This window comes from Pygoscelis adeliae, unplaced genomic scaffold, assembly GCF_000699105.1.
Source record: "Pygoscelis adeliae isolate BGI_AS28 unplaced genomic scaffold, ASM69910v1 Scaffold16, whole genome shotgun sequence".
NCBI lineage: Eukaryota > Metazoa > Chordata > Aves > Sphenisciformes > Spheniscidae > Pygoscelis > Pygoscelis adeliae.
This window is the reverse complement of record NW_008825162.1, coordinates 822,012-834,161: the sequence shown is the minus strand read 5'-3', so window position 1 is coordinate 834,161 and position 12,150 is coordinate 822,012. Positions and strand designations below refer to the sequence as shown.

The 12,150-nt window shown below is 35.9% G+C and overlaps 1 protein-coding gene across 1 annotated transcript in view; it reads left to right on the top strand.

Annotated features, from left to right (window-relative positions):
• The window catches only part of MAN2A1 (mannosidase, alpha, class 2A, member 1), a 156,380-nt gene that overhangs the window by 67,146 nt on the left and 77,084 nt on the right, over positions 1 to 12,150 (top strand). Inside the window, exons 5-8 of the mRNA XM_009328733.1 lie at positions 388 to 515; positions 2,045 to 2,218; positions 4,325 to 4,511; positions 11,876 to 12,053. Coding sequence (XP_009327008.1) covers positions 388 to 515; positions 2,045 to 2,218; positions 4,325 to 4,511; positions 11,876 to 12,053 — 667 coding nt within the window. The remainder of the gene's footprint in view (positions 1 to 387; positions 516 to 2,044; positions 2,219 to 4,324; positions 4,512 to 11,875; positions 12,054 to 12,150) is intronic.

Below are 12,150 nucleotides of genomic sequence, written 5' to 3'. Positions count from 1 at the left end.
TGAGGCTGCTCCTATCTGTCTATAGAGGGCCTCATCCGCTCAGTCTTCCTGGTCGGGTGGCCTATAGCAGACCCCCACCGTAATGTCACCCATCCCTGCCTTCCCTTTAATCCTGACCCACAAGCTCTCATTCGGCTCCTCATCCATCCCCAGGCAGAGCTCCATGCACTCCAGCTGGTCATTGACATAGAGGGTGACACCCCTCTTCGTCTCCCCTGCCTGTCCTTCCTAAAGAGCCTGTATCCCTCCATCCCAACACTCCAATCACAGGAGCCATCCCAGTTTGGCATCGTGTCCCTGGTAAATACCTATTGGGTATTCAGAAATTGATTTTTAAGAGTGTGTTTTCATATGCAAGATTCTGAACACAATTTACATATTTTTCAGGTTAATAAAAGATGGACAATTTGAAATAGTAACAGGAGGATGGGTCATGCCTGATGAAGCCTCTCCTCATTATTTTGCTTTAGTTGACCAGCTGATAGAAGGACATCAATGGCTAGAAAAGAACCTCGGTATGTAGCTTGATCTAAAATCTAACTGTTAATACCGGAAGTCAATTAGAAAGTGCTGTTTTGTATTTCTGAGGTGCTTAGAAGGCTCTCTTTACTCTGTTTTCCTGAAACATTAAATCAGACCACTTACTGGAAGCTATAGGATTGAGTCTAATATTTGCAATTACTGTTTGCAGATAGGACTTCCTGGATGAAGTGTATTTAACCAATTTTATGTCATAACATTTTGTCTGGATCAATGAAAGATGTGCCTAGTATGTTAGCATAATGAAATAGAACACTAGATCATGCTGAATTGTAGATCATGTCTCTGGTATCACAACTTCCGATTGCCATTTCTGTCTCTTGAAAATCATGACAAAGGCCCTAAAATGACTTAAAAATTGAAATGCCTTTTATGTGTTTGGATCTCCTGCAGGCTGTGTATTAATTATATTCTCTTACGTAAGGCTTTCAAAAAAGTAAATATGAAGTTCAGTAGTAGTTGTTGTAGCAGTAGTAGTAGTTATAAAGCCTAAACACATTGTAATGTTAGAATTGTTCATATTTAAAAAAAAAAAAAGGCCGACTCATTCGCTTTTGAAACATTCAGGAATTACTGACTGTAGACTGAACTGTTTTGGTGGCTTTGGGATGGGTTTTTTTGTTTAGTTCTACAAGTAGAGATAATGTTCCATAAGTAGAGATAACCCTTTTTATGTAGAAAATACTTGTACAGTGATTTTAATAGTAAGTTAACATTACTTCATCCAATTAACTGAAATTATTTTGAAAAGCTGTTTCACTGTTTTTCTTAGATCGCAATTTCCATAAACACAGCTTGACATAATTAAGAGATGGGGGAAGGAAGGCCTAATAAAAGCGTAATGCATTCCCTACTGGTTTTTTTGCTAAGATAGTAAAAATGTGCCTAAGGAACCATGTTGAAGAATCAGTTAAAAAAGAGTTAGATATCGCTTCTTTATTTGCTAGTATGAAGTTCAGTGAAAAGACAGTATTAACATGATTCTAATGATTGCCAACCAAATAAATCAAAAGAAAAGTTAGTTCCAAAGCCAACAAAGGTTAACATTATTTAAATTACAGTGAAAATTCAACAAGCTACAACATCAATCCACCTCCATCCATTCATTTTCTTTCAGCTTTCCTTTCCAATTGTAACATCTGTAAACTACTTAAAGTGAAAAAGGAGATGTATTTCATTATGATTCCATGTAAAGATGTTTGAGACATAGTTGCAATAGTGTAACAACATAGAGTACTAATCTCAGGTTTTTTTATGTAGTTAGACAGAATGCCTTGCCTCTAAGACATTACTTTTTTTTTTTTTGTTATTGTTTATCTGTTTAATTCTAGCTTGTTAATTCCAGGCTGTGTTCTGCAGGAGGCTTAATACTCAGCTGTATATTTAAATTTATCTTCTTGGAAACTTTATCTTTAGTGCTCTGATTTGAATTATATTGATATAGCTTTCTCTGAGGGAAAAGAAAAAGTTTCTTTCCATTTTACTTTTTTTCTTTTGTCAACAGGAGTAAAACCAAAGTCTGGTTGGGCAATTGATCCTTTTGGGCATTCACCAACAATGGCCTACCTTTTGAAACGCACAGGATTTTCCAATATGCTTATACAAAGAGTTCATTACTCAGTTAAAAAACATTTTGCAACGCAGAAGACACTAGAATTTTTTTGGAGACAGAACTGGGGTATGTGTTTTTCCTTTATGTCAATTTATTTTGTTAATTTACACAGGTAAAATATGGAGAGAACTTGAATAAATACTATGGAAGTCTTTACAGAACGGGTTATTTGGAGAAGTTAGTCTAGTTTTGAAAATTTTAGACTTGCAGTTCTGTTAAAAGAAAAAAAGTCTTTCATGTAGGTTAAGTTTTGGGGATTTTTTTTTTAATAACAGAAAGGGAATGTGAGTACCTGTGTGTTAGAAAAGGGGTTAAATATAAAAACTGTATTACTGCCATTGTTCCTCTGATCTTCCTGTTTCTTCACCTTCATTTGTACTTTTACTTTCTCTTATTTCCCTTCTCCCATATTCCTTACAAATATATATATATATATAAAAGTAAATGGGGTGGAATATTCCTTTTCTTTTTCTCACTTCTTTGTTTTCTTCCTTCTATTCCTACTATGTGGAAATGAAGTAGAGGAGAAGGAACATTTCTTTTGGAGGGGCGGGGCGGAAAAGGCCAAAAGTGAATATTTGGAGATGGAGAGATCTGTCTTGTTTATGTTCTTATTAAGGAAAAAACTGTAAAGCAACCAGTTTTCCAGCTGGTGTGACAAATTAGTGTCATTAGTTACAGTAGCTTTCTGTGGACTTGAAATTTTTAGGTTATCTTTAGTCAGAAAAATAGATTAAAAACATTTCACCATTTTAATTTGCAATGAAATTCTCCTCTAAAACTTTATTCTTAGAATAAATATAATTGGTTTTTTTGATATTATTTATACAATGCAGAGTGTGAAAATTTTCTTAGGTAATGTAGTGATTATACCTTAGCAAACTGATGTGTCTGTATGAACATTTTGTTTTGCTTTGTACTGTACCAGCATTCCAATAAACTGTATGATGAATGTATATCATTGAGGTTTTGGTCTTTCTGTTTTTTAAAGTAAGCTAGTGTGTCACTGCTTTATCAATACAGGGTCAAACAAACGTATTTAGTACTTACTATTGAAAGGTGGTGGTGTTTTTGAAGCTTTTTAGATCCTCTCTGTTTTTAACTGGAAATTGTAGGAAGGAGGGTATTCAGGGAAAGCAATCAGCTGCACAAGTAAACTTGACCTGAGGAAAACATACCACTGTGAAAGAAGTTGTCAGATACTGACACTTCAGAGATTTTTCTTTGAATATTGGTATATGCCACTCAGTGTACAGAATACTTAATTGACAGGCCTTTTTCCTAAATAGTTGCATACATAAATCACATATATGATATGGTCTAGTATTTGGCCTTCAAAAGAAGGCTTTTCAAAACAGATCACATATCAAAGATCACTGCACACTCATCTGGCGTAATATGTAGACGTGGTACCTGAGATAAGGAGAACTCCTGTAGTTGAAAAGTACATGCATATATTTATGGAATATTACCTTTTTAGTAATATGTAGTAGTAAAATAGGAGTTTTTAAACAAAAGATCTGGATTGGAACTTTGAAGACTTAACGCTGTTAAGGTTTTGAAGAGTATTTTCATACGTATTGTTGACATAATTAGGATGCAGGTTCTGTGGCACATCTACAGCATTCATCCCTTTTTTTCAGCATAAAATTACTTTAAGTAGTTAGTGCTGGATATAGATAATCAGCATTTGAGGGTTTTATCAGGTGAGTAAACTTAAAGTTCTCTTAAGTTCTATGAGAACTTCAGGTTCTTTTCAAAGTTACATTTCTTTTGAGACTTGACACAATATGTATAGATCTCTGCTCCTGGTGGGTTAAACTTTAGGGAATGGACTGACTAGATGGAAAAGTGTAAAAGATCTGTTTTGTTCACCTCTGAAACTCTGGAAATAATGAGATTTATCTGGGTAGAAAAACCCTAACATTTTGTTCCTATCTTTCCTAATCAGCTGGTACTTGATTGAAACATTCCAATCTTTGTTGTATCTCTGGTTTTAGCCTCTTTACCTTTGTAAGTACCACACATGTAGACTCCAGGTATGGATATTCAAAGCAAGGAATTGTCTTGATCTGATGTTTTTAATAATGGATTAAGAACATGGAACTGATTTAGTTTTGGCAAATCTGAGAGGGTTTTTTTTAAAGGTGTGCTCTATATATTTAATTCCAGATTTGGGATCCAGTACAGATATCCTTTGTCATATGATGCCTTTCTATAGCTATGATGTTCCTCATACTTGTGGTCCGGATCCGAAAATCTGCTGCCAGTTTGATTTCAAACGTCTTCCTGGAGGAAGAGTAAGCTGTCCATGGAGAGTTCCACCAGAAGCCATTCATGCTGGAAATGTTCAACACAGGTACAGTTTTTACATATTCTGCAAGAGAATAACTTAAAAAAAAAAAAATTATGCTGGTCAAAGATGATATCTAGCATAGCTTGGTGAATTTATATAGTTCTTAAATTAAACTTGTCATAGGAAAATAATATCTGTTACTTAATCTAGTGTTTGCTCATAAGTTCAGAACATAATTGACAGTGAAATTTGAAGATAGGTTATAATTAAGGAAGATGTATTAAATATTTTTCTTTTCTATTCATGATACATGGGTCTAACTATTACTATCTCTGAATGCTAGGCAGAACATAGTCATCTGTTTGGTTATAGTCATGTTACTGGTTTACTGTAGTTTTTGTGAATTTTATGAATAGACAGTGATCTGTCTCATGCCACTGGAAGACTTCAGGGACAGCATGGTGTAGTATGCTGTAACTACCAATGATGAGATGTTTTCCGTGGTATATCCTTGCAAAACTTCTCAGTCTGTGGCCTAGGTTTCCTGAAGTGGACGCTTTAGATGAATCTGAGTCCTATGTCTTACATGTCTGGTTGGGGGGGCGGGGGAATCATATTAACCTCAATTTTATTTTTCAAATAGAAACACTGAGTTGTTTTGCCACGGGTAAGAATCAAGTTTTACAGTTTTACAAAACTACTTTTCAATTCTGGGAGGAGGAAAAAAAAAAAAAAAAGAAAAAAAAAAAGAAAGGAAAGCTAGAACTGCTAAAGGTTTTTCCAGAAAAAGATTGTATTCTACAGTCCTGTTACTATCTTCAGGCCTTCAAACCATCCCCAAGTTCAAGAGTTAGAAATTTAGGTAGGTGTTTACAATTGTTGCAAATTGCTGAGAATAACAAATGTATTAAGGATAGCAGGGTGACTTTTTGGTTCTAGTCTTGATGCTGAAGTTTTGAAGTGATGACGGGATGATTATGTGTTGGTTGTCTACATGTCAAGTCTGCATGTCCTTTTTCTGAGTGTGAATTTTGCCAAGCATCTTGAAAACTTCACTTTGTCAGTAAAATTCTATTACAAAATTTTATCGAAGATAAAACCAAAATAAAACAGAATACATTACAATTGTCATACCTTAAGGTGGAAATTGGAATGATGTTAAGAAAAAGTCATTTTCTCTGAAAGTAGAAAAATGAAAGCTGAAGGTGACAGGAGAGCAGTAGAGCTAATAGAAGAATCATTATGACACACCCAGTGCTTATCAAATGTGAAGGAAACCTCATGTGTCTTTAAATCAAAGTTGTAAAAAGAAAAATCTTGAATATATATCCCAATTAGGTGAGACCAATATTTGTAGAAGAGTAACAGCTTGTTTAACAAATACCTGGAACATACAGGCTATAAGTATAGTGTAGAAAGCCTGCTTGGAATGCTTTTTAAGGTTTTTGTTTTTCAATTAGATCTTAATTTATCCCTGCACTTCCTAGATGCAAGCTGTGTATAACAATCTAAATTAGACCTTGTAAAAGAAATCGTTCTTTCATCATGTCTTATGAAGTCAGAGAAAATGGGGCAGGTATGTGGTGAATGTATAGACATAGACAATGTATGATCAAGTTGAAGAGATCATCATCTCAATATGGTCTCTGAAACTTAATCTTTTGCATCAGCTTTTGATAGGTAAAAACAGTTTCAGTGTCTAACAGGGAGTTGAAACAGCAGTATGGTAGATAATACCTGAGGGAAAAGTAAAACTAACATGTGGTCTTCGAGTTGGGAGCCTGGTTTATTTACATTTGGAACACTGGAAGGAACACAGGAACCGTAGATTGAGAGTCTAGTTTGAAATAAATTCACTAAAACATAGGAAATAGTGTTTTGCTGGAGAATGCTAAAAACTGCTCATATTTTACGAAAAAGAAAAAGAATATTGTAGGCAACCAAAAACTTGTGTGAGCTGACCTCTGTAACAACACAAGTTTTACAGTTGTTATGATGAGGAGATGTATGAGATCCAGAAGTAATTGGAAAATCTATCTTTACATCATAAACTTTCCAAGGTTAAAGATTTGTAGCACACTAATCTGCCTCTCATCTCTGATTGCTTTGTTTTTTAAGACTGGAAAAATACAGGAGATCTACACTACATAGATCTCAGAAAAAGTATTTGATACACACTATTAATTTAGAGGCAAGGTTTAGATCACTGACCTTTCTTCAATGCTAAAGCTGCAACAAAATTGATAAAACACAGATCCTGAATACTCAGCTGCGTATTGAGCTGAGTACCCTTCAGCTTTCTTCTCTGTACGGTTCGTCACATTGCATAACATGCAACTGGTGCTCAGAATTACATTGCTGATGTGGCATTGGTGGTTAATGTTTATGAATGCCAACCTCAGGAATCTGAGATCACCCTCTTAGGAAGTACTCATCCTGTCTGCATAGCCATCTCCTCCACCAAATTACCTGATTAGAAAATTTCCAATCCACCAAATGGTTTTGTTTTCTAGTTGAGATAACTGAGCAAAGAGTGAGTCCCTAATGCTTCATGTGCTGTATGGGCTGAAGTAGTAGGGACTGTGAAGCCATGACCACTGTCAAACCTGTCACATAGGACTTGCTATAACTGCTGCAAAATTTATTGTGATTCCCACAGACTCTGGGTTGCTACTGCTCCTCCTCCTTTGACATAGGAAGGGGCAAATCCAGCCACGTTAATTCTTTTGATATGTTTTAGCCAAATACTTGGAATTTTTGTGTTAAAAGAACACACTTGTAATATGAAGGGGTTGTCTTCATTTGTCTTAAGGTCTTAAGCATCCAGTGTTAAATCAAAGTTGTAAAAAGAAAAATCTTGAATATATATCCCAATTAGGTGAGACCAATATTTGTAGAAGAGTAACAGCTTGTTTAACAAATACCTGGAACATACAGGCTATAAGTATAGTGTAGAAAGCCTGCTTGGAATGCTTTTTAAGGTTTTTGTTTTTCAATTAGATCTTAATTTATCCCTGCACTTCCTAGATGCAAGCTGTGTATAACAATCTAAATTAGACCTTGTAAAAGAAATCGTTCTTTCATCATGTCTTATGAAGTCAGAGAAAATGGGGCAGGTATGTGGTGAATGTATAGACATAGACAATGTATGATCAAGTTGAAGAGATCATCATCTCAATATGGTCTCTGAAACTTAATCTTTTGCATCAGCTTTTGATAGGTAAAAACAGTTTCAGTGTCTAACAGGGAGTTGAAACAGCAGTATGGTAGATAATACCTAAGGGAAAAGTAAAACTAACATGTGGTCTTCGAGTTGGGAGCCTGGTTTATTTACATTTGGAACACTGGAAGGAACACAGGAACCGTAGATTGAGAGTCTAGTTTGAAATAAATTCACTAAAACATAGGAAATAGTGTTTTGCTGGAGAATGCTAAAAACTGCTCATATTTTACGAAAAAGAAAAAGAATATTGTAGGCAACCAAAAACTTGTGTGAGCTGACCTCTGTAACAACACAAGTTTTACAGTTGTTATGATGAGGAGATGTATGAGATCCAGAAGTAATTGGAAAATCTATCTTTACATCATAAACTTTCCAAGGTTAAAGATTTGTAGCACACTAATCTGCCTCTCATCTCTGATTGCTTTGTTTTTTAAGACTGGAAAAATACAGGAGATCTACACTACATAGATCTCAGAAAAAGTATTTGATACACACTATTAATTTAGAGGCAAGGTTTAGATCACTGACCTTTCTTCAATGCTAAAGCTGCAACAAAATTGATAAAACACAGATCCTGAATACTCAGCTGCGTATTGAGCTGAGTACCCTTCAGCTTTCTTCTCTGTACGGTTCGTCACATTGCATAACATGCAACTGGTGCTCAGAATTACATTGCTGATGTGGCGTTGGTGGTTAATGTTTATGAATGCCAACCTCAGGAATCTGAGATCACCCTCTTAGGAAGTACTCATCCTGTCTGCATAGCCATCTCCTCCACCAAATTACCTGATTAGAAAATTTCCAATCCACCAATACTCAGCTGAGGCTGTTGCTTTGGATCCTATTATGGACATACATATATACTGAGGAGATACTGAATTGAAAACTTAAGACTAGTAGCTGTTGGATTATCATTGCCTTGCCACTTTAGTTGTGATTTGGTAGGAAGGAATGAAATAGAAGCCTGACTGAAAGCCTGTACTTGTTTAATTACACTTCATAACAGCTTAGGTTATAAAGGTTGCTGTTGCACTTGCCCTCTTTTGCAGCTGCATCCTTATCCATATGTTTGAATGCTGAAGTTCTAGCTTTTCACACTAGCAAGAAAAAACAGCTGGTTTTTTGTTTGGGTTTTTTTTTTCCCCTTGAATGGGAATGAGTTGTTTTGTTAGAGGAAGCATAGCTTGTTTTGGTGCATGTCTTTCTCTCCCGTGCATGGAAATAGGAAAGAATCTATACTGCAAGTTACGCGTTTCAGAGAAGGAGTAGAAAATGGACTTTCCCCTTCACCCCCTACTGTTCAAGAGCTCAATTTTACCCTTCAACTTTCTTCTCTTTACGCTTGATCACATTGCACAACATGCAACTGGCGCTCAGAATTACATTGCTGATGTGGCGTTGGTGGTTAATGTTTGTGAATGCCAACCTCAGGAATCTGAGATCACCCTCTTAGGAAGTACTCATCCTGTCTGCATAGCCATCTCCTCCACCAAATTACCTGATTAGAAAATTTCCAATCCACCAAATGGTTTTGTTTTCTAGTTGAGATAACTGAGCAAAGAGTGAGTCCCTAATGCTTCATGTGCTGTATGGGCTGAAGTAGTAGGGACTGTGAAGCCATGACCACTGTCAAACCTGTCACATAGGACTTGCTATAACTGCTGCAAAATTTATTGTGATTCCCACAGACTCTGGGTTGCTACTGCTCCTCCTCCTTTGACATAGGAAGGGGCAAATCCAGCCACGTTAATTCTTTTGATATGTTTTAGCCAAATACTTGGAATTTTTGTGTTAAAAGAACACACTTGTAATATGAAGGGGTTGTCTTCATTTGTCTTAAGGTCTTAAGCATCCAGTGATAATCTGAAAGCTTCCCAAAGAAAGGTGAAAAATATCCTTGATGCTGTTACTGAAAATGTTTATGTACTTCAGTGTTGCCAACTAACTGTGCAGTTAGGGTTGCTCTGAATATTGAGAACTACATAACGCATCTTGTGTACAATTCCAAGGACTTTTGATTGTATAAAACCAAAAATTTGGGTTGTTTTTTTTTTTTTTTTAAAAGCCATTAAAATGGAGTTGCTGATGATACGCTATATCCATAATTATGGTGCTACAAGAAGTTTCTCATGACTGATCTCTCTAGTTTTTAAATTTTTATTTAGGTAGGCAGGATAAACATATATCAATGTATCTAATACTGTCTTGCTGGGGAACCAGAAGGGGAAAGCATTGGTGAGAGTCAGTGGAATTTGTTTGGGTTTTTTTCTTTTTTCCTCCAGAAGTATTTTTCATCTTCAGCAAATTCTGTCTGGGGCTTTTTGCTGACTCTTTCTCACTCCTGTATGAAATAGTGATTTAGGAGGTTATCTGAGAGAAACTTAAGAGGATATACCTGACTTGAGACATCTAATTTTTCTTTGCTGTTTTTGCAATTGAAACTGGTTTGCAATGGCGGAAGATCCTGCTGCCCCCTAAAAACACCTAATAATCCTACAGTTATGAGTATTTTGAAGAAAGGGAGTACAGCAACACTGATGAATTTTGCAGTAGATTTGGAAAGAAACTAGAGGAGGACTTTGAAGAGAGATGTCAAAGTCAAATATCCTGTTAACTGTAACCTTTCCTTAAGTCCTGTATTTTTCAAGAGGCTCTAAAATAAAGTATGTTTCCAACCATAGGCTGCATGTGGAAAATTTGAGTTAGGCTGGCTTATTAGAAGGGAGAATTATAAAGTCTTGTGTTGTGCCAATTGTTCTGTTAGTTGTGTGGAGAGGAAGTCTTTGTGTTTAAATTGGCAACCTGTTGAAAGTCACGGAAAAATATTGATTCAAGCCTAAATACTGGGTAACGTGAACTATAAATCAAACTATAGGCAGAGAGGGGGGGAAGCCACTAGTTGGGTCTGTTCCAATCTCAGCAGAACTATGTAGATCCTTAATTAAACATGTTGTTGTGCCCCCTTTCTCCCTCCAGAATACAATCAGACCTTCTGTTTACTCAATACTTTTATAATCCGATAAACAAATAAACTCTGACTTGCTGATCAAAGAAATATGGTTTTCAAATATATTGGACTAGATTCAATTCTCACATAAATGTTTAGATAACAAATCTTCAAGAGTATGAGTTGAAAGTAGATTTTGGTAGACCATCTATTAAAAAGACTCTTAGAAAAAAAAAGCTCACTGAATCTGGATTTTGCTGCTATTTTCTCTTTAAAACTTTGTCATTTGTATTCCTGTTTTCTTAAATATGTTACTATGGTTTATACTCCCAACTAAAATTATTTCTATAACTTTAATTAGAGAGGATCAGCATCTGAAGATTTTGATAGTGATTGTGGTTGGGAGGGGAAGGAGGAGGGGCAGAAGCGGACCTTTTCAGTAATCCAGACATCAGACTTGTAACTTTTAATACATTGCTGCTTAATGGCAGAACTGATATTTTACCTGTCAAAGAGTTAGTAGGTGCCAAAGGATAATTTTACTGCCTTTTTTCTGTGTATGCACGTGCAGGTTTTCTGTTTGGTTTTTTTTGTTTGTTTTTTTTAAAGGCCAAAAGCAGAAAAGCAGTGGGTTTAATTTTTCAGGACATGTACTTAAGCTTGAGAGGGCTGGCTCTAAGACAGGTAAGAAGCTAGCTGAAGGGGGAACAGTGATTGTTAGTAGTGAACTTCCTTCAGATTTTTTTTTTTTTTTTTTCCCCCCAAAGCTGGAGTTTCTCAAAGATTAATTTATGGGCAGTTTTTCTGTCAAGGACATGAAGGTGTGAAGCAAAGTATCCAAGGGAATTACCAGAGGGGATGAGAAGAGCTTGCTTATTATTGTAAATAAGGGCTGGAGAGGATCAGGATTATTATCTAAATATAAAGAAGGTAAACATAATTTAAACTGAAGGTTAGTGTTGGCACAGGAACAAATTGATGCAGACTGACCTGCTGTTTGAGATGGAGCTTGATAAGCTTATTGGAGGATTTAGTTAGCATAGTGTTTGCAACAATAATAGGTTGAATGTGGTGTCCCAGTGAGGGGAATTGCATCCAGCTTCTTGTTACAAAATGAAATAGCAGAGTTTTGTATGTCTTATTTAGGGTCACCCTAACGCACAACTTGATATCTAAGAATTGTTTCGTCAAATGCTGACCTTTATTCTTCTGTTTGCTAAATTGCCTTTTTTTTTTTTTCCTCCCTCCCTCCTCAAGGGCTTGGATGATTTTAGATCAATACAGAAAGAAGTCAAAGCTTTTCCGTACTAAAGTTCTGTTGGCTCCACTAGGGGATGATTTCCGCTATGCTGAGAGCTCAGAATGGGATCAGCAGTACCAGAATTATCAGAAGCTGTTTGATTATATGAATTCTCATCCTGAGTGGCATGTTAAGGTAAATACAACACTTTTTTTCTGGATTGTGGATTAAACAATATTTCTCAGGATTTTGAGATTCTTCATGGAAAGAAGTTGTGGGTTTTGTTTTTTTT